Genomic DNA, 22867 nt, shown 5'->3' on the forward strand with positions numbered 1-22867 from the left:
ATTCGGGAAACGAAAGGAAAACCATAAAATGCAAGCTATTTCCTTGGAGAATGGGAACTTCAAATATGCTATTTTTGAAAATCGCGTCCTTTGTCGAAAGAAGAACGTGACAATATATAACTTCTAAAACTATATAGAACTACCTTACACGCTGCCGATGGCTTAGGTTTCCTTTTCATAACGTTCTCTATACTGTATCCTATGTGTGCGGTTGTAAAATATCTCTCTTTCTCTCCCTCGCTTTGTTATATTTTGCAAGGTGGGGTACCTAAATTAGCACTAAAACCATAGGAATTGATGACGTTATGTGTTTAGGTACAGACTTCGGAACTCATTTCCACGTTTAAATTAGTTTGCGTGATGATGACGTCATGTGGTGTTTAAATTTGCGTATTTCTGTCATTTCGGTCAGTTACGTTATTTGATGTGGATATAACTGGACGTCAAATGCACAGCTATACGAATTGGGGCTAATCCATATTTATATTTAATTCTCTCTCGTCATGATGACGTCATGCGATGCTTCAATGCGCATGTTCTATCCCGTTTCTGTGAGGTGGGTTATTTTGAGATGAGAAGGCTAATGTACGGTGAATGCAAGCCTTTACATTTATTGGGGTTAATTAATATCACAGGCCGCCACAGTATAAGCCAAATGCTCCTCAGCGTATAGGTCTAAATATTACTGGTGATCGATTGTGTTAAAAAACAAAAAAAAATATAACTCACTCAAAATCAATTCTTTTGACTTTCATATCACATATGGAAAAATATTAAGTCAACATAGATTGCTTTGAAATTTGCGAAACATCACCATTTTTTAACTAAGCACCCACCCTTTAACATGTAACAATGTCTTAAAGGGAGGGAGGGAGGGAGGGAGAGCGAATATACCTCCCCCTACCCCCCCCCCCCATTCCGCAGATCCTGTACACCACCCCCACCCCAGGCCGCGATATCCGCTACTGGAGGACCGTCAAGATGATTATGCAGGTGAAAATTGGGGTGAACAAGCAAACAAGTTTGAATACCCGCATGGGGTCTACTTTATATCATGTTGTCAACAGTAATGTTGTGCTTAACAGCCAACAGGATGTCAGCTATAACTCTCTTACGTAGTATCATTTATGTCCTATATCTGTATCACATGTTTTGTGTTTCCTCTTATTGTTACTTCCTCGTGTCGTTGATATAATGGAATAGTCCACTACATATAGGAGGTGTCAACAATATTCAACTCTATTTATATTTTTTATTTAGTAAATAAGAAACACAAAATGTATTATTGCGGATTAAATAGAATAATTACATTAATAAAAAACAGTACAATGTTGTTTTTACAGCCAACATTTGTATGACATGCTTTGTTTTTCCTTTTAAATAATACTTCCTTGCAGTTTCAGTTTAAAATCGTTGTTGTCATTGATAAAATGGAATAGTCCACCACATTTGAGGTGTCAACAATATCCAACTCTATTTATATGTTAATTTAGTAGGCCTAAGTAGGAAACACAAAATGTATTATTGCGGATTAAATCTAATAATAACATTAGTAAAAAAACAGTACAATGTTGTTTATACAGCTAAAAGGATGTAAACTTTAACTCTCTTACGTATCATTTCTGTATCACATGTTTTCTTTTTTCAAATAATACTTCCTTTCAGTTTCAGTTTAAAATCGTTGTTGTAGTTGATAAAATGGAATAGTCCACTACATTTGAGGTGTCAACAATATCCAACTTTTTTTTATATGTTTATTTAGTAAGTAAGAAACATAAAATGTATAATTACGGATAAAATTTCATAATAACATCAGTAAAATAAAATAAAAACAAGCTATCGAATAATACAGCTTTTACCAAAATAAAACTGAAAAACTCAGTTATTTTAAGGTTCATTCAACCCTCCCGAGTCCGTACCACTATTTGGAATTGTTACCCGTTCTTGTTTGTGCACACGCAGGCGCATGGACGCTCATTCAGCAGTCACACTAGTTTCTACTTTGTTCTACTTTGTTCAACTTTGTTCTACTCGAGAAACTGTTTCTTTCTTTCCCGAGATGTTGCAAATAGCGTGTTTTCTCTTGGCCCTGGCGACAGTCACAGGTAAGTGTAAAACCGTTATCCTTGATTTAAAATATAGTAGTAGCTAATATAACTACTTGATACTGTAATTGCATTTATATGCATTGCATTATTTACGTTGCATTGTATTTATATGCATATAATTGCATTAAACTGTAATTGCATTTACATATATATTAATCACTATGAGTGCCTAATGAAGAACGGCGCACCAAGAAGTTGGAATTATTTCGACGAATACATTTAATATATTTTTCTCCTATTCTTAAATTAAGTTATGGCCAAATAATCCTTCTCGCAAAACTCCTCAAATTCACTGCTTATTCGTATTCTACATTTATGTATAGTTACGTCATTGCAATATTGCTTTACTATTTAACTTTATAAAAGTTTCAGCAAACATTTTGCTTTCAAATATATTAGCATATCTATACTTAACTTCAACCCAAGAAGAACCTTTTACTTACAGAGACTTTAAAATGTTTGTGATTACTACCCCTCCCTTCAATAACTATATCGGTTTAGCTCTTTATCAGTCATTGATATAAAAGTACGGTAAGTCTTTGAAACAATTATTCCACAGATATACAAACACGGTATATGAAATAAAGGGATTTATGTTTACTGAGAAATTATTTTAAAAAAAAAGAGAAAAAAATTAAAATGTATTAAGATTATTGTCGTTATAAGTTCTTAGTCTATATGTTGAAGATGAACGAAAGTGAAATTTACTTATAACTTGCAAAGTTATGCAATTTATTATATAATATTCATTGATTTATTTTGATTTTAAAAGGGATAAAGGGATTTAACTTGACCGGGAAGTTATAAACCAGTTCAAAACAAAATAGAGACAAAAAATAAAGTTATTGAGATTATTGTCGTTATAATTTTTAGTCTATATGTTGAAGATGTACGAAAGTGAAATTCATTAAATTGCAAAGTTATTCGATTTATTATAAATGTTTATTCATTGATTTATTTGACGTTTTAATAATGATCTTTTTGTTAAACAACATTAGTACATGTTACTGTATTAGTGCCTAACTTCCTTCTGAGCATTAATCATATTAAATTAATGTGTTATTTTAACATAACACCGATTTAATATCATTGTCTTCATTCAGGGAGCGAATGTGAGAATACTCTGTTGCAACCGATGGAAATATTCAGCTATGTAGAATTAATTTGTACCAGTTTCGGGGCAACCATTCTTGACCCAAATGGTATCGTAGTACCCGACCAATCAGGTATAAATAATATAAGTTTTATCGACATTTAATGTACTATACGTGATTTTGTTTCATTTTTATCTCTTTGCCTCCTCGAAATTACGCCTCAGTCATATCACCTCTACCCAGTCTAAAGGATAGTGCAGAGGAAAATGGAGTTTTAACTGATGAAGTAGTATCACATTCTACACATCCTGGTGAAATTTGCATCCAATTCCTGCATGGATGTTCTCGAGATATTGATAATTGTCACAGTTTGTACCTAAAATGAACTTGAAGCAAACAAGTGTGACGTCATAATTGCACACCTGCAACAATTTTTTGTTTTGGTACCTTAGTGTTCATGTTTTTGCACTTAGTCTATCCTCTATATATATATATATATATATATATATATATATATATATATATATATATATATATATATATATGTATATGTATATATATATATATATATATTTATATATATATATATAGTAATAATATATAGTAGTAATACTATAGTAGAAATATGTAGTAATATGAAAGCTATCTCCGCAAAGTTGAGTATAATACGGCGTGCTAATAATAGAAAGTGTAATTAAAACCTGTTAATGAGACACGTGCACATCAATGAAGTTAGTTTCGCTGCTTCGAAACAGAATTTTAGTTCCTCGTTTAACAAAACTAATATTACATCATGGTGTAAGGTTATATGCACAGTTTAAGATTGTGTCGCATCAGCTATTTTCATTTTATCAACTTCCGTCTATTTGAAACCCAACGAATCTTAATCAGATATGAGATTGCTTAGAATTTAAGCCTTAAACGTTGGGTAATAAGTCCGAAGCCATTTCTTCTTCATTCCTTTATATTATGTTTTCGCTCGCTCTCTCTCTAATTACCCCCCCCCCCCCAAATACACACCCCAAGCACACTGCCCGACTGATCACGACCCATCTCAACTAGACCGTCATGACCTAGTTTTCGATTGTCTCGAAGACCGCCTGGACTTACAACTTACCCCCCCCCCACACACCCCCACCCCACCCCACCCAGTCACACTGATCGACTGATCAGCGTACACAATGACTGTGTGCTGTTAATGATTGGTTGTATAAGTTTGGGCAGTTTTAGTCGTAAACCACCGCACACTATTGATCGGCGGGGGCGGGGAGGGGGAGCGGGGAGGGGGAGGGGGATGCAACGATTACCTGATATATTGCAACCAAAATGGAATGTATTTGTGTGTATATATATGTATGTATGTATAATAAAGCAACCATTATAACTTAGAGATTCTCTAAATTCCAGATGGGAATGTATATGTTTCGAACGACAATGGAATCACCAAGGTTATTATTCAAAACGCAACCTTACAAGATGCTGGAACGTATCAATGTGAGGATCAGTCTGGCTCTTGCGAAAATATCACGGTTAGAATATACAGTAAGTATACAGCACAACATCATGTATCAATGCATTTAGGGTAACCTCTAAACCATCATCAAAGTGATGTTACTGTTATTCCCCCATAAAGGCACATACATGCATGTCTACTCAGAAAGAAAAATCCATCGTACATCTTCCTTAGGCCCGTTCATCACTTCTGTAAAGAAACTTCATTCATTTGAATGATATGCGGGCAAGTATACTATTTGATATTGCCATGTTGTTGATTTAAAGTCATCCAAGTTGTGTATTTATTTAACATCTGTTTGTAACTACAAGTGTTTGCATTGCTGTATAGTATTAACTACTATCTGCCAGTATAACAAAATAATACCGATTAGATACTGCCTTTGTAATCGATGCGTTCTCCTCATTTTCCTTAGAGCTGCAGTTTTTACAAGCAGACTCTGAAAGAAGGCAGATTGTACAGCTACGGAAGACAGCCGTTATCAACTGCACAGTGGAATCTCATCCTATGGCTACAATAGAGTGGACCTTCAACAACAACCGTATTTACGCGACCTCTCCCGAAATTGGTACGGCACACCTTGTCACCATATAAAGCGGGAGGCACTACTTAAAACTTACCTTTTTTCGAAAGTATTATTCATTTTAAGCCTCAGTCATATTGTTTGTGTTGCCACCTTGCCATCTTTTCATAGTTGTGTATTAAAATTTATTTTCTATTTATATTTTGATAGTCTGATTGATAATAGTTTAGTTTTTTAGTTTTATTGTATGCTGTCATATTTTATTGCTTTTGTCTTTAATTTCTGAATTTGATTGCTCTAATAATTATTGTTAGGATAGTTATTTATTTATGTTTGAAATTTTTAGGATGCAATATTTTTAGGCTGTATTATTTTTTAAGCTGTAATAATTTTAAGTTGTAATATTTTATGCGATTATGTAAAGTGCTTTGAGATCATTCTTTGATGTAAAGCGCTATACAAGAATAAAATATTATTATTATTAATATTATCATACTAATTGTATAAAACGTTGTTAAAAACAACAGGTGAAAAATACATCAATGGAACAAACCTCGTTATCAAGAGAGCTTCTCACGAAGATGCAGGGACTTACGTATGCAAAGCTGTATTGCGAAGTTATGTTGAGTCCAAAGAACTGACGATACAGGTGGATGTACAAGAAGGTAAGTATTAGGTATTTACAGCCTAGTGTATATGGTCGATCAAAGACACACCATAACGCTGGAAAATCGTGAACTTAAATTTACATCAAAATCATCCGTTTTTCATTGAAGCACCCTTAATACACCCAAATTCGTACCCAAATTTCTCTCAGACGAAAGGGAAGACTGGATCCACTCCTCCCCCTATCCTACCCTCCCCAGGACAAAGATCTCTGACGGACCATCTGGTCACTTCCAAGGGACCGCCCTGGAATTCATCAGAATCTTGGCCCATTTAATATGACACTTCTTCCGGCGTCCTTGTCCCGCAATCTATGTATATAGTACGATTCGTCTTTATGATTGGTTGGCTTACTGTGAGTTTCCCGTACAATACGTTGAACTTTGACCTTTGACATGTAGTTTCATCCATGCCAGGAAGCTTCGTCATTCCTGGTCTGTACCTTCGCGAGATGCATGGGGTTGTGGTCAGAGGCTGTTGTCATTTAGGAGTCAAGTATTATGGCTGGGTATGGGTAAGGATGGATCAAATCAAGGCTTCCGCCCATCGAAAAAAAACAACAAAAAAACTTCATACGCTCATGAAAGTGGTATGAATATGTGGAGACTTCAAAAATGGGCCGGACGGGTGACAATGATCCCCGGAGAGCTGGCTGTCGCGGTATTAATTATTAACATGATTATATATTTATACAACATTGTGAACTTTAAGCATCATATAATCAAATAACACCAAGTCAATGGTGTCATTTTGAAGTAAAGAGAACATTGGATTAGGGTTGACATCTACAAATTAAATTTATCTAAAAATCAGTTACAGCAGAAAATTAATGCATTTGTGTATTGTTATAAGAATACGGTTATTACAACATTTCTGAATGGGCCTTCTGCAGGATAAATTCGGCTCATGAAATAGTTTTGCTACTGTTCGCGACGGACAAAGAACCCATAATGGTTGCACTAAATCGCGTGTGTGGACCGTTAAGACCCTATGCAGTGATCACTCTGTTAGCCTACCCTGTACAATGCTCTATGTTTAGTTATAATGAGATTGATATTATGTCTGGCCCCTTGTCCAAACCACTTGTATACAAAGTCAAAGGAGAACCCTTTATATTGCATTGTTCTCCTCATCATGTCCCCGCAAACGATTCGGCGCATACCGCACACATGTAACTAATAATATATATGTACTTTGTCGATTGTCAATGGGTGCAATAGCAACATTACCTTATATATAATATTACCTTCCTTTCATTTCCTCCCCTCCCAACAATCGCTGTCTTGAAAATAACAAATTTGTTGTGACATACTTACATCCCCTTATAGGAGATTTACAGTGTATCCAATGCCAACACTCCATGGAGGGGGCAGTAGATGAAGATCCCTGCACAACCGGGGATACGAGCAGACTTCAGACCGTCTCTTGTTTCTCGAAATGTATAACCGTACAAGGAAAAACAGGTAAGCTAATGAAAATGAAAATGTTACTTTCCGATCGTCTCGTCACCAATTGAGTTGAACATGGCTTTACCTATCCATCCATCCATCCCCCCTCCTCCTCCTCTCCACACAAACAGACACACCCCACATACTGAGGACCCAATTATATTTTTTCGATGTACCATATTACAATACACCTTAACAATAGAATCTAAATCTAACAATAGAACCTAACAATCGAACCTAACCTAACCTAACAAAATCTAACAATAGATCCTAAACAATATAATTTGTCCATGTACCTTAACAATACAGTTTAACAATAGAATCATTCTGTGGACGTGCTGATTCATTTCAAATAACATCTGAGAACTTGGAATGCCTTTGTTCACGTCCTCAAGCCAGAAAACAAAACAAAGTGCTCACACGCCTATACACACATAACACGTTCTTCTTTATGTGAGGGAGGCATGACAAAAGGAATGTTTAATCTTTATTTCTTGTTTCATTTCCCCTCATTTTCCTCTTCGGAGCAGCTGTATCAATGTCTTATTTTTTGATGCGAGACTGTGGCGATATTCTCTCGGAAGTAATTGGAGATGATCGAAAATTAGACCAGTCTGAATTATCTGAAATACAAGAACTTTACGAACTCGATTTATCCGATCGTCCTCTGGTTGGGCGATTAACTGTGTGTGCTACAGATAAATGCAATGTGAGGAACGATGAATATTCTACTCCAACGGAAGCAGCACCGATGGACAACAAAGGAGCAGACATTTATCCTAAATGTATATTCCTTACGACCATGTGCTTCTTGCTTCTTACTTACTTCACTTGAAACTAACCTTATTCATACACACACGCCCCACCCCACCCCCACACATACATGCATATATATATATATATATATATATATATATATATACATATATATATATACATATATATATATATATATATATATATATATATATATATATATATATATATATATATATATATATATATATATATCAAATGTATGTGTATCAGAAATATGGTAACAACACGTTACATTACCAGCGATACAGGTGGCAAACGCCTACAGTGGAATGACGATCTTACTGGTTCCGAACCTCTGAACATACATTCAGTTTCCATAGCCTAGTTGATTAGTGTGTCCGCATACAAAGCAGGAAGCCCTGGTTCGAATCCCGGTTAAAGCTGGAAGGTTTTTCACTGTTCCAACTTATGACCGTTTCAAGTGTATATACTTGGGGTAAAGAAGTTGCTTGTTTGCTCCTGCACAGGATCAGAAAACTTTCCTGTATATTTGAATGTTCAATGATCGTAAAGCACGAATTTGATTACCAGTAATATTAACTGTCTGGCCGGACAAATTGTCTCCCGTCTACAAGTTTTTTTTTCGCAAAACTTTATTTAATCTCTTGAAGTCCGATCTTTTGTATAAATACTTCATTTGATATGTATTTGTTTATCTTTTGTTGTTTTATTCATTAACTGTAAGCATTTATATTCTGTCTTGTATAGGCATAGTTGTACACACTGCACACGATTGTGAAATGTGGAGTAAAAAAACTGCTAATGATTTGTATTTTCAGGCACATATAGCATATGCATATATGTATTAGAAAACTAAACTAACTGCATCTATGACACCTAAAATCCTATTCTTAAAAGTAGAAGTGTAACAATAAGAAATACAAACTGTGTTACCTACCAGGAAGATGTTTAATATATTAATGAGGAAATTGTTATGATCTGAATGTTTACACCCCGTTGTCCTACGGTAATTTGGAAACTCGTAGTTGCCTCTGCAGGGAAGGAAAAGGGAGAGGAGGGGAAGGGAGGATGGGGAAGGGAGAAGGGGGAAGTGTAGGAGGAGAAGGAAGAGATGATCCTTGGATTATATTCTTCCTTCGAAATTTCTTAAGTCAGGGAAGCTACCAATCTCTATCCAACAAACTGAAACGCTTGTGGATGGTTTCTCCTATACGTAAGTGGCTATATTATCTGCATTTGATACCCATACGGTTCTGTACTATATGCAGAGCAGTGGTCCGTTAACGTTTAGGACCACGACCCAGAAGCTCCTATGAGGAATGTACCACGACCCACCTGTATACCTATACCAAGGCTCAGAATCGGCGCTGTAGAATGCATGAAAGCTAGCTTGGAATATGGACGTCGGCAATGTCTGAAAACTATATCCAAATTCTCTGTTTGATTTGTAAATGGAGTTTAGTTTCGAATTGTAACATTCCACCAAAATATCCTAAATGTGAACCCTCGCAATTGCCATGTACTCACCATTTTTGTGATGTTAAGAGACAATGTAGGCTGGCATATCACCAGCTGCAAAGATGTGACGAACACATTGTGAGTTAATGACGTACAATAGTAAAGAACGAACCAGAGGGAAGAGAAGCTGGGTTCATTGGTGTATTCCCCAGCAGCCCTCATAAAACTAACCTCCCAGGAGAAACTAACCACGAAAAAAATCTCTCCTGTTGCGGAAGCTGTTCCCCAGAGGTAAACTTTTCTACCGTAGTTTTACTCACAGGCCCTCTAGTAACTTTCTTAGTTGAAAGATCGAGAGATACTTAGACAATGTTATCATGGTTTTGTTATGAATAATGTGTAAGTTGGAGAATTGGTATTTAGTGCTGCTTGAAAGGCAAATACTACTGTAAGTAATAACAGGCTTAATTAATTTGGTGTCATAAATTTGGATTAGGATATGGGGAGGGAGACATTTATAACCACTTAAGGTCTTAAGGTGATTACGATTCCTCCATTCTCTCTCAGTGGCAATGTTACTATGGTTCTTAAATTTTGTTGTTGTTGTTAAGAAACGTAACCCATAAAAGATTCTGGACACGGAGACCAAATCCAAACTACCGATCCATCCTCAAGCCCGTCCCCATAGTCGCCTCGTCACCATCGTCGCCTCGTCCCCATCGTAACCATTGTCGTCACCATCGCCGTCCTTATGGTCGCCTCGTTTCCCGTTCTTGGATAAATAAAAACAATCAGTCATAGCATTTTCAGTTAAATTTAATTAATTACCTACCAAGTACTTATGGTTTCATTTCATTGACACACGTGACGCAAAGACAATTTATGATTTCGGTGTTTATCATATGCAAGCGCAAACGGACACCGATTATTCAACATAACATACAACAGGATCCATCCGACGATATTTGAAAAAGGAAAGTTTTTAAGAATTTGTGCTAAAGAATTTTCAATTAGTGTTTGTTGTTAATTTTAGGAAAACATCTTCAAATTCAAATGAATTTAATAAGGAAAAAACATGTCGCAATGTTTTCATGATTATTTTGTCTATTTCATTAAATGTAGGAATATGGTTTGATTCACAAGACTTTCAGCGTCACTACTGCCTAGATCAGGGAGTTCATTGGTTGGGTTAAAATATTCATCTTTTATTCACATCGCATTTGTCTGAAGTAGATAACAGTGATTTGAACTCATGGAAGAACCATGTAGTGAAGGAGTCCAACAAGCAAATGCTTTCTTAAAGAACATGTGCAGTTAATACAGAAGCTTGACAACGCAACAATAGGAAGCTGAATTGTGTGTAGTGTATATACATCATAGAAGAAAGGCACAGTCACGTAGGCCTATACTGATGAGCAGACGGTAGGATGCAAGGAGTTGATTGGTTCTCTTGGAGAAAGTGTTGAAACTATGCGACGCCATCAGTATATCAGTTTTGATTGATCCTATATGCAGTGCGTGCTCCAAAAGAGAGGGAGTTTAGTATTTTCAGAAAGTGTGATCTTTTCAAAAACTAAAATATATAGTTCCGTTAGTGAGCCATTACCTGGATTATTATTATAGATATCTCCGTCAAAAATCCATTGTATATGTACAATGTTATCTTTCGTCATCACGAACATATTCCTCTTTCGTTTCCATCCAAACTTTATAAATAACCTGAACTTTACATTTCTATGGAACGTGACAACAATATATAGTTGAAGGCAGATAACACGGTTAGATTTTAAAGGTTATCATTCATTTCAAAAAAGTTTCAAATAATTTCAAAAATTAAAATATTTAGTTTCGTTAGTGAACCATTTCTTGGATAATTATTATAGATATCTCCGTCAAAAATATACAATGTTATCTTTCGTCTTCACGAAAATATTCCTCTTTCGTTTCCATCCAAAACTGAGTATATGACCTGAACAATACATTTCTATGGAACGTGACAACAACTATATTCATTTGAAGGCAGATGACACGTTTAGATTTTAAAAGGTTATAATGACGAGAGGGTACTTAAAGTTATCAATGGAATAGTTCTCTGAAGTAATGACATAAGGACAATCGGTTTCATCGCTTATTTTATCATTAAGTTAACTTTAGCACTTATTTCTAGTGAACTTAAATAAAAGCGTTACAAAAAAAAGAGAAAATAAAAAGATATAGAACTAATGAAAAGAATGAACACTTCAAACCCTGCATGTCTCTTACTTTTGTAAGTGGTTGTATAGTATAGACTAGGCTAGTGTTTCCTTAATGAGCTTCCAAGCATGGGTTTATTTGTTTCTTCGCAACGGCATCAAGTTTCAGTTAAAATGTAACTAAATATAGTCTATCTATAACTCGCGCGCCGACAATGATAGTCTTCGTCCCAAATACTATATGCAAATTAGGTGTACGTCTGTTATTTGTTATAAAAGTGTCGTCAATGATACATTATTTGACGTAGGAAATATGAAAACTTTGGTGTAGACATGGACGCAAGTAGTTTTCTTTCCAATTTAGGAAAGGTAGTGTGTGGGAGAAGGGGGGAGGGGTAACGGGAGGAGATATATATATGTATATTGAGGTGTAAGAAATTTGTAAAGAATCGACCAAAGGCAATATTTTAGAAATATTCTACATAGCCCTTCGGTATAGTATCCCGAGTCGCGTCTACGGGCTCTATTGAATTTGAAATAATATCGGGGATCATCCCCTTTTTAGCAAGAAAAAAATAAACTTTGGCGTAAGTGGTCTGCAAGGGAAAGGCCTGTTCAAGTTATTACCAGAAAAACTAAAATTTACAAGAATTTTATTTTTTCAGGACAGGTGAAATGAAAGACATAACCAAGTCAAATAATCAAGTCAAATAATTTGAAACTACTTCTGTTTTATTTGTCATATCATACATGGGCAACACATTAAACTATATATTTGTACTTCCGATATTCTTAGTATGTAGGAATAAAGGATTAGGGAAATTATGTAGGCCTTAAGTAACGAGCAGCCCCCCCCCCCCCCCCTAAAAAAAAGATAACCACTAAACCTTTGAGGACGAACGCCGACCGAAACGTTGAAGCGGCAAATATTTGTAGATATGAAACTTGAAGTCAACAAAGCAGGTTTTTTCATATGTCTTTATTACTGCTCACTACATTTCTCTTCCGATGGAAATTCAAGCGAAATCCTGTTATCACCAGAGAAAGCCTCAGAGAGTCACATCCGAATTTCCTTAGGTGCCAAAGTTAAACAAGAAAAGTAAAAAACTTCACCCAAGCCCAGCACATGGTTGTGCTTGGGTGAATGTGGATAGTCCTGTGGGAGGGTGGGGGGGGGGGTGCAATGCCTATTGTTGCACCGGTGCCCTGTTACTTCTTGCTATACGCAATTGGTTCCTGTTGATTACATCAAATCTATATCAAAGTTATCAGTTATATACATCATCATCATCATCAAACACAAATAGATTATTTTCAAATTGACATGATGACAGAACGACGACCCAGCATTCGATCTGCCTCGATCCTCCTCGACTTCGTCATATGTTGCACTGCGCATGTTGCATTCATTCTCTTTACAGACGGCTACAGTGCCAGCCGTGATAGATGTTACGTCATAGCGCCTCTTCAGGCTTTCCAGATCTGATTGGTTAAGGTCTCGACTGGAAGTGAAAGAAAACTCATCACCGCAATCCCTTAGTACAAAACGGTTCTCTGAGCCGTCCTCTGGTGAGAGACAAAAACATTGCTAATATTACACACGGTGACAAGACACTCACCATTATGAAATATGTACATAATGAAGTCGTAACTGTCTGTGCGTGTGTGTCTGTATGTGTTTGTGTGTGGTTGGGTGAGTGTGTAAGGAGAGGGGTTCAGAAAAGGCTACAACTCCGGGACGCGTAATTTTTTTTTCCTAGGACGAATAAGGGCATCGGCCAATCAAATCCCTGGATTCAAAACATGTGACGCTTTTTCAAAAACCATGTTCTGAATCTTTTTTCCTAGTTTTGACCCCAGATTATGAACGACAATCCTTCATTTTCGAAGGAACAGGATGCCTAACCCACTTTCTAAACCCTAACTCTGATTTCAAACGAATTTGTAAATTCCTGAAAAACCTGAAACCCTTATTCGTCCTTGGAAAAAAAATCAGGCCTCCGGGACCAGGGTCTTTTAGGGGACTACATAAAATTAGAGAAGAGGATTGTGAAGAATAGAATTGAAGTTGAGTCAAGATTCAGATTTTGACTTTTTTTAGTAGGCCATGATTTGGACGCTACCTCTGAATTTGTATAAGTCCATGTTCGGACCTTCATAAAACGTCTTTGAGAAGGACATTCAAGAGCAAGATTCTCAATACATTTCCAGTCACTACTGATAATGTGACCATATAAAACAACCAAGTGCACCCCCCCCCCCCTCGCACCAACCCCGACTGCAATCCCTCCTTTACGTCACAAAGTAAAGAAAAATGAATTCTATGGCCGACCAGAAGAAGTATAAAGATATAAATGTACCCTCGATCCCCATGGCAACGACTGTCACACATGTTGTGGTACAGGAATGAAATTTCAATTCTTGACTGCTACCGAGCGAACAAAGGTCACGTGATGCCGTCTTTGCATTGTTGGTATACTTCATACAATGTACACATCGCAGTTGCCCTGTATGGGAATAAATAGAGGAAATATACTCGTTTAACAAATGTAATTAGTTAACATTAAATGTAAATAAGATTTCATATCACCTTCCTTGCACTAGACTTGTTTCAAGCTCGACAAACGTGAAGGGAATACATGGTTGGCGGAGAGAGTGGAAACGGTGTGTCTGCAGTTGGGGAGGGTGGGGAGGGTGGATGGGGTGTTGGGTGAGGGTGGGTGGGAGAGGGTGTGGTGGGGTGAACGAGGGAGCCATAGTTTCCTCAAAATGTGAAACATTACATGTTACTTTTCACATAAAAGGTTTATAACCTTCAGTACGCTATATCAAGTTTAGCCGCTGCAAAATGTCAATATTCACTCCCCCCCCCCCTCCCTGTCTCTCGCTCCTTGTTCAACTCTGCGAAACATTTATACGCAATCTAGTGAGGACGACACATAGAACAGGAAAGTAATGGATGAAGGAAATATATAGTTTATATATGGGAACATGAATGTGTCACACGAACAACCTAAAGGTAATCGAGACCACGCTATAATGTTTATGTTAATGTCATCCATATACTGGTGTTATAAGAAAAAAAAAGAAAAAGAAGAAGAAAAACTTCATTAGGGCCATTAACCGATGAACTAGTAGCTTATAACCAATCAGCGTCATTCTTAACACGTTATATTTCAAATAATTTACAGTAGCTTATAACCAATCAGCGTCATTCTTAACACGTTATATTTCAATTAATTTACAGTAGCTTATAACCAATCAGCGTCATTCTTAACACGTTATATTTCAAATAATTTACAGTAGCTTATAACCAATCAGCGTCATTCTTAACACGTTATATTTCAAATAATTTACAGTAGCTTATAACCAATCAGCGTCATTCTTAACACGTTATATTTCAATTAATTTACAGTAGCTTATAACCAATCAGCGTCATTCTTAACACGTTATATTTCAAATAATTTACAGTAGCTTATAACCAATCAGCGTCATTCTTAACACGTTATATTTCAATTAATTTACAAAAAAACAAAACATATACTATAACTCGAAACAAACAGGCCTATACACACTTAACACATCTATTGGCCTGTTAAACAATATTCACATATAGCTAGAGTTTATATACCTTCATTAACTTTCACTTGTATATCTAGCGTTCGTGATATATTGTAACCGGGGAGTACAGCCATGCATGTGTAATTTCCAGCGTCATTAAAAGAGGCTTTCTTGATAAGGAAGTTTGATCCATCGATTTGCTTGGCTTCTAAAAGACAACGGAGAATGTCATAAAAAATCATAAAAAATGGATATACCTTTATGATTGTAGTCAGTGTTAATATGCAAGCTTTGCTCTCACTCTAGTGAACTTACAATGACGTCACTGGAACGCATTAGACTTGACCTAAGGAAAATATTATGTCAAGGGTTTGAAGGTGTGGTGGGGGGGGGGGGGGGGTAATGCTTGTCGCCAAGAAGATGAACAAACTTAACTTAAATATAGGAGTGTTAGATCAGTGGTTAACGCTGGTGCATTTCAATCATGAGGTCCCGAGTTCGAGTCACTCCAAGATTAATGTATGTCGTCCAATTACATAGTTGTTGACAATTGACAATTCATCATCATGGACGTTAAATATGAATCTAAGGGACTGACTTCGGTAAACTTGCGGCTTTGATAAGCCAATGATGGCTTCTTCGCGAATTCCTGCTTGCAGGAGGATCTAAAATATATACATACAAACACATCCAACTAGACTACAACATTCTTAAACCCGAATTGCATTATACGAAGTTTCCGATCGTATCTATGTGGGTATATAGTTAGTGAGTGAGAGGGTAGGGGAGGGGCATGGTGAGGGGCTAGAAATGTCCAACTAGTGAAAAAAAGGGGGAAGTTTGTAGGAAATTGGCCTAGATATTTACCATATATCGTAGAGACAACATTGCACCTTTCCACATTGTCGTTTTTCGTAATGTATACCCCAGTAAAGATGTCATGCATGGTAATAAAACCGAACAAAGTAACTTCGTGGGATTTCAGTATACCCTGCCCTTCCCTCCCCCTTCCAGTATATCCTGCCCTTCACCACCCCCCCACCTCCCCCTCCAATATTCCTGACCTTCCTCGTGCTTGTTGCTTGCAAATATATCACATGCCAGAAACATGGAGTTGGTACACCATGGAATCTTGAACATCGTTCGAGCCAACCTACTGAGAATCCATTCTGATCTTCAAAATTAGGTTATCCATACCTGTACTCGTCCGTCTGTGATATGTACAGTGTATATATACTTACCATGGTTGTTGCTAAGACGAAAACCATTAAACGACCACTCGATTATGGGCTGCGGTTGAGCCATTACAGTACATTTAATAACGCCCTCCGTTCGAAAATTTAATGTCTGTCTTTGCTCAGACGCCATATGAGGAAATGTTATACCTAGAATGATTGAGAGAAGAGAGAACATAAAATGTGATAGTATGAAAGAGACTGAAACGACGAAAAGCGGGGTGAGGTAGTGGTGGAAGGGGGGAGGGCGGGGTGAGGTAGTGGTGGAAGGGGGAGGGGTGGCGTGGGTGGTTTTGTAGGGGTGGCTCAGAATATTTTTAGCGACGGTTCACGAAAGATGAATGAATGAAAGTGGAGAATTGAGAAGTAATCATTTTTGGTTTGTTTGGACTGTTTATATAATTTATACATTGGCATGCTTTCATATTGTACGGTGTTTTACGATCAGGGCATCGAATAACAGGTCGGACGGCCAAGACAATTATGTCACCAGACACCCCGCTCCCCACATCCCCCCCCCACCCCACCGCCTCCCACCCAATTTTGGGATCATAAATTCATAGTACATTCTTGATCCCATGTCTCCACGGGTATTTAATCCCGGGCCTTGGAGCTGTTACCGGAACCCCTCTCGTCATGCTCATGATTTCAACTACATATGAGGACGTAAAAGTGTGAGACTGGCAAGAATGTCAATATCTTCAGTTTTACTAACCTTTTAATTCACTAAAGTGAAGAATTAGTGGAGGATCGAGGGTTTCACAAAGATAAGGGAAAACTCCATGAAAAAAAAATGACTACGGATAACCATTCGACTACTATTATAAAACAAACTGGCCATACCATCACTAGTGTCAAATATCACGGAGCTTTTGCATTAGTTTAAAATATCTCCCCGGATAGAATGCTCATGCAGTGGGATGCTCTACACTGTCATACCGAACTGCATCTGTGTAACTGACAGACAAACTGACTCACCGAACAGTTCGATCGTTTTATTCCAGCAGTGCATGTCCGAGATACACTGATAGGTACCAGCGTCACTAAAGTTTGTCAGCTGGATGCGTAAGATCGCGTTACCATCTCTTTCTGTGTGTGTACCTGAAACAAGATATAGAAGATGCGGTGTTTTACCCACGGGCAATATACGAGTGCAAGGGGCGGGGGGGGGGGGGAGGTGAGCGTTATTGTGACGGTTGTAAGGGTGGAGAGATGTTGATAAGGCACAGGGTCGGACTTATAAGCTACTCAACTATACCTCTTTACCACCTGTAATGGTCACCACGGATCAGGATATTGTCCCAAAATAAGCTAAAAAGCCAAAATTAGAAGTATTACTTTCTTTCACTGACAGTTTTACTGCTTTTTAAGACATAATTGAAACAGTCATGAATGTCTGGGGAAGTGCCGGGCGGTTCAGAAAGTAATTTTGATTATGTGTTTCACTTTTGCAGTCATTAGCATAATAATATTTTACCTAATAAGGTAATTAAAACTGAATAGAAGAAAATGATGATTGTATGGATATCTGTAAGTGCCATCATGATCAAATTACGCTAGCAGTTGTGAAGAGCTGTTTCGTGGCCAACATCTATGCTGAGGTACTTAATTCCCTTAATGAAGTTTCGTGTCGCTTCTTCTTTTTTTTCTCGCCGATATTCATTCTCCCTCTCTTCAAAAAGAATTAAGTGTTGGCCAAACTCCACCAATTTTCCAAGTGAAGTACAATCAAACAAAAGGATATAGGACACCATTTTGTTTATAAATAAGATTACGATAAATAGTCAAGTATCTTAATACGAATTCGTACATATGATTGTATCTATAAATATTTCCGACTTATATCAAGGAATGCAGTAGGCCTATCTAATTTCTTGATATGATATGACTTAAAATAATGCAAAGTTAATAACCAACTCGGAAAACACACTTTACTCCACAAGAGTGTCCGAGATTATAAGTGTTTTGATTGGTAAATTTCACTGTTTCCTTAAAAAGAGAAATCCTACAAAACTTATCTCTGATCAGAGTCAAAGATATCCTCTTTAGTTTAAGCTAATTTTGCGTGTAATTACGCATTTATAAGAGTGAAATTTTACTCCACAAAAGAATAATCACTTTGGACACTCTCTAAGAGCGAATTCTTAATCTCTTGAATATAAAAGCATATTCTGGTTACTAAAGTTGATAGTTGAACAAAATTGACGAAAAAGTTCTGAATATAACTGTGAAAACCACATTCTCATAGCATATTTTATTGCAAAATTATAATTTTTTTAGATTTAGTGATTGTTTGTAAATGCATCTGGCAACAGCAGAATGGATGATGACATCCGGGCACTTCGGCTGAAAATGTCTTTGTATTTCTTAATAATTTATCAATCAAATTATTCACAAACAACAATAATATTTTTACAACAAAGATTCATTTTGATGAATTTTAAGTACAGAGAACTTTGACAGCTATGCAAACATCCCAAATGTATTATGTTTGAAGGATAATTCAACAAGAAGAATATAATAGGCTAAGTAAAGCTTCCAAAGAGCATTTTTCCAGATGACGTCACAGACCCCCTGCTGTGATCCAACTTCCTGGAATAGTTGAAGGTTTAGCCAGTCAAACTAGATTACATTCAATCAAACATATCTCGATTTAGGGGCATTATATTGGGTTCAACTAGCAGTGTTGAACACCAGAATACCACTTCATAGGGGGGGGGGGGGGGGTATAACAAACCACAAAGTTTGGCAACCATAGTCATAGCTCCTATATGATTATTATTTTTTTTATAAATCAATGTAGTCTTAGCATTATACTCTCTCGGTTTTCGAGCAGATCGTTGCCACGTGGACCAAGAAAAGTGGTCACCAGATCACCCCTAGGGCGTTCACATCCGAGTTCAAAGGATGACCCAATTCGATGGACTTCCTTCTCTTGAACAACGCAGTTAGAACCAGCTGGGGAAAGAAAAAATGGAAAATACACAAAATTATGAAATGTTCATTGTCGTCATTATTTCACCAATTGTTGTAAATGTTTAAAAAAAATAACATCCTGGGGTTGCTGGCTCTGTTAATTATTCCCGGTATTTGAACAATGTTGCAAGTATCCATGTAAATGTCTAAATGAGGAAAGTTATTCGAGGATGGAGTATATAAATGCATCTTAAAGTTTCAACATACGTGACTATTATTTGACGTTTTAGCATATTTTGGGAGTGAAGGGGAATGGAGACGGGGGTGGGTGGTGTGGGGGTGGGGTGGGAGACTTTGATAAAACTTAAGTGGAAAATATTGTTATTTGGCACTGCTAAACGTATAAGGCTGGTCGCTACATGTTCGTTTTGCTCTTTTGTTTGTTTTCAAACTTCTCATCTTTGTGCAAAACTGACCAAAAACTGAAGAATTCTGCATGATTGCACCCTGTGACAGATTGCAGCGGCTCATTCCATTCAGAGATCAGGACACGGGCTCGATCTCAGCAATTACTTCTTCATCATAAGCAATGAAAACGGGTGCCGGGTGTAAATGAAACCCATGCACCCTGTAGCTTGCGTACTGCATGTATGCATATATAGCATATGAGCTTAGTATATATAGTATACATATATATTTTCCTTTTTTTTATATCATCTGCCCCATAGTTCAGTTCAGTTAATATATTTCGCATATACATAGACATACAAAAACAGTGCAGTAATGGTATATACAGGATACTAGAAAGAAAAAAAAAACATAAAATGTGTATCAAAGCTAGTAACCCTATTAAGAAAAAGATAGAAAATAACAGAACAAAGTAAGAAAGAAAAACAAAATAATGTCAATCACGGTATTTAGAAGTTAGATAACTCTTTAGTTGATACTTAAATGAAGCAAATGATTTCGAATGTCTAATACCAGTTGGAGATTATTCCATATTATTTGCAATAGTCTGAACATAATATACCCCGGATAGAATATTACAGGGGACGGTGGGGAGGGGGGGGGGCACAGGGGGTTCTACATTGTCATACCTACAATCAGCTTCACTATCACTATGAAAAATTGCAATTGTCTGTTATTGCCGGTCACACAGTAGGCTAGAAGAGATCTGCCCTAGGATATAATATTTGCCTACACGACAAACCGACAACGATATGAAGACTATGTTTAAAATTTTACATTAATAAAATAAATACCAAAGTAATGCTTATTAATATATATTTTTTTTGGGGGGGGGGGGGTAGCTGTTGTTATTTTGCTGCAGATATGGCAAAGAACAAGAACGTTAACTTACCAGCGACTGTAAAAATTGCCAAAAGAATGTAAATTGGATTCGCCATTTTAGAAGACCTGTTTAGGAGCCTCGTCAATTTAAAATGCGGTAAATTTCACTTATATGTTCACTGATGCACATTTCAATTAATCTACGTTTGCTCTATCTTACGGAAGCGTAGAAGGGACATTTCATTTCACGTTTGATGAGATGTAACAATTCGTCAAAATGACAAGAATCTGAATGGAAAATAATGTCGACCCATAAAAATTCATCAAAATGACAAAACTCTTAAAATTTACATTTTCGGGCGTTGCACTAACTCGTCAAAATGGCAAAAATCTGAAAATTTGACGTTTTGACTACTTCATATAGCAACTCATCAAAGTGACAACAGAGATGCATTAACTCGTCAAACTTGAGAATGTGCAAAGAGTGACAACTTGACGATATTATACCAGAGTTCTGTTATTTTTCCAGATTTGGAAGAGTATACAAGTCGGTATAGGTTTTTAGCATTTTCAATTAAGTGTTATTTAAACTTAAAATCTGATTCCTAAAGTGGTAACCCAAATTGGGCATGATCTTTATTTGTGATTAAATGTAGTGTGAAAGTTTCTAGTCAACAACAGATTGTGATATGCAAGGTTGTGTTTAATTTTAACGATAGAATACGATATACACCTTTAAATCTTAACGAACGTATAAACATCCCAAATGAACACCTCTTTGTTATAGTTTCATTCGTTGCTATACATATACTTTATATATAGCAATATTAAACTATTCAATAACATTATCATATGCAAAAAATTTTTTTTAACATAGGCCTAATGAAAGTTCCACATTACAACAATGACGAAGATTTGAAACTGTTCCCGGAATCATTGTCTTTTACTTCACGAGTTAGAGTGAGTTCATAATAGGTTCTTAAATTTTTAAGTTACGGTTTCAGTTTATTCACGAAGTTCAAGACTGTTGTTTAAATCTTCGGCTGTAGCTAGGTTATGATATTTTGCAATAGTAGGCACTTTACCCACAACGATTAACCAGTGTTGTATTCAAGTACTGTTTGAATCCAAGTACCAAGTACCTCCAAGTAATTGAGGTTCCGAGCAACAAACTGATTAAAAAACTCCGAGTACTACTTTATACAATCCGTGTACAGAGTATGAGTACTATTTACTTCGAGCATTCTACGATTCTTTTGATTGATTTATTAAATTAAGAAGAACCTTATAGGCTACTCATTACTCATTCTAAGCAAAGGGTGCAAAAGTTGACTGCTATACAGTATTATGCGAATCTTGTCATCCAGTTTGGGCAAAATCAGTCTCCCTCAATATCACTCGAAATGATATAATTAAACCTTTGAGTACCAAATCGAGTCCCTAGATCAGCGCATATCTACTATCAAGTATGGATATACTGCTGCTACCTGGCGAGTTGGTGTAGGGTGGGTACGTGTCTATAGTACTGGGTCACGGGCTTTTTTATAACTATGCATCCGATAATATATGGAGGAGGCCCATAGGAAACTATGGGAACATATAGAGAATAGTGAATTCTCAATTTTTTAATAAAGGCTACTGCAGTAAAAAATGTAGAGTCCAAAGAAAAAAAGGTGCCCCGGTGGTGATATTATTATCCCGTAGAGACCCAACCTTGGCTACCAACTCTTGTGGGTATACATGGAGTTGATTACGGCATTTAGTCTGACCGTGGGACTCGCTGTAGATGACGTCGACGGTCAGTTAAATTGAAATCAAAGTTTACTTTCAATTTGCAATTTTTAAAATAACAAATTGGACAATGCGTCCTCAAAGGATATATCAGTTCGCACAAGGTCAATGTTCTTCTTTCAATATATGTACTACGAAGTTGGCCCACTCATTTCTCGGAACTTATCTCTCTTTATAACTTTGAAGTGTTTGTATTCAGTATTCAGCCTATAGTAGGATGTTTGCACGCCATATGATAATGAAACAGTTTTCTTACGGAACTCACACACGCGCGTACACATCAAACTTGAAT

General features: G+C 36.7%; 2 protein-coding genes across 3 annotated transcripts; one reads left to right on the top strand and one right to left on the bottom strand.

The window, feature by feature from the left end:
- Positions 1-1944: 1944 nt before the first annotated feature.
- On the top strand, positions 1945-9556 carry LOC139976975 (uncharacterized). Of its 2 annotated transcripts, none has more exons than XM_071985906.1 (7): positions 1945-2105; positions 3212-3334; positions 4610-4744; positions 5131-5283; positions 5766-5903; positions 7233-7367; positions 7880-9556. In XM_071985906.1, exons 1-7 carry the CDS (start codon positions 1967-1969, stop codon positions 8185-8187), a joined length of 1131 nt encoding a protein of 376 aa, XP_071842007.1. In that variant the 5' UTR covers positions 1945-1966; the 3' UTR covers positions 8188-9556. The 2 variants fall into 2 exon arrangements, with proteins under 2 accessions (XP_071842007.1, XP_071842008.1); XM_071985907.1 differs by having other exon boundaries at positions 7883-9556.
- A 3007-nt stretch (positions 9557-12563) lies between these two features.
- LOC139976976 (uncharacterized) lies at positions 12564-20946 on the bottom strand. The gene is made up of 7 exons (XM_071985908.1): positions 20855-20946; positions 19396-19536; positions 17557-17679; positions 16585-16728; positions 15414-15551; positions 14143-14289; positions 12564-13348 (listed from the first exon to the last, which is right to left on the bottom strand). The coding sequence occupies exons 1-7, from the start codon at positions 20898-20900 to the stop codon at positions 13026-13028; spliced, it is 1062 nt and encodes a 353-aa protein (XP_071842009.1). The 5' UTR covers positions 20901-20946; the 3' UTR covers positions 12564-13025.
- Between the last annotated feature and the right edge of the window lie 1921 nt (positions 20947-22867).

Source organism: Apostichopus japonicus, chromosome 12 (assembly GCF_037975245.1).
Source record: "Apostichopus japonicus isolate 1M-3 chromosome 12, ASM3797524v1, whole genome shotgun sequence".
Lineage (NCBI taxonomy): Eukaryota > Metazoa > Echinodermata > Holothuroidea > Aspidochirotida > Stichopodidae > Apostichopus > Apostichopus japonicus.

Bases quoted from the DNA above. Each gene is read 5' to 3' on its own strand.
- LOC139976975 (XM_071985906.1), top strand. From the start codon at position 1,967: ATGGACGCTCATTCAGCAGTCACACTAGTTTCTACTTTGTTCTACTTT. The intron at 4,745-5,130 runs GTAAGTATACAG...CATTTTCCTTAG, and splicing joins TATCACGGTTAGAATATACA to AGCTGCAGTTTTTACAAGCA. The intron at 5,904-7,232 runs GTAAGTATTAGG...ATCCCCTTATAG, and splicing joins ACAGGTGGATGTACAAGAAG to GAGATTTACAGTGTATCCAA.
- LOC139976976 (XM_071985908.1), bottom strand. From the start codon at position 20,900: ATGGCGAATCCAATTTACATTCTTTTGGCAATTTTTACAGTCGCTG. The intron at 17,680-19,395 runs GTATAATGCTAA...ATCTTGTTTCAG, and splicing joins TCTGCTCGAAAACCGAGAGA to GTACACACACAGAAAGAGAT. The intron at 15,552-16,584 runs GTAAGTATATAT...GTTGTCTTTTAG, and splicing joins TCGTCTTAGCAACAACCATG to AAGCCAAGCAAATCGATGGA.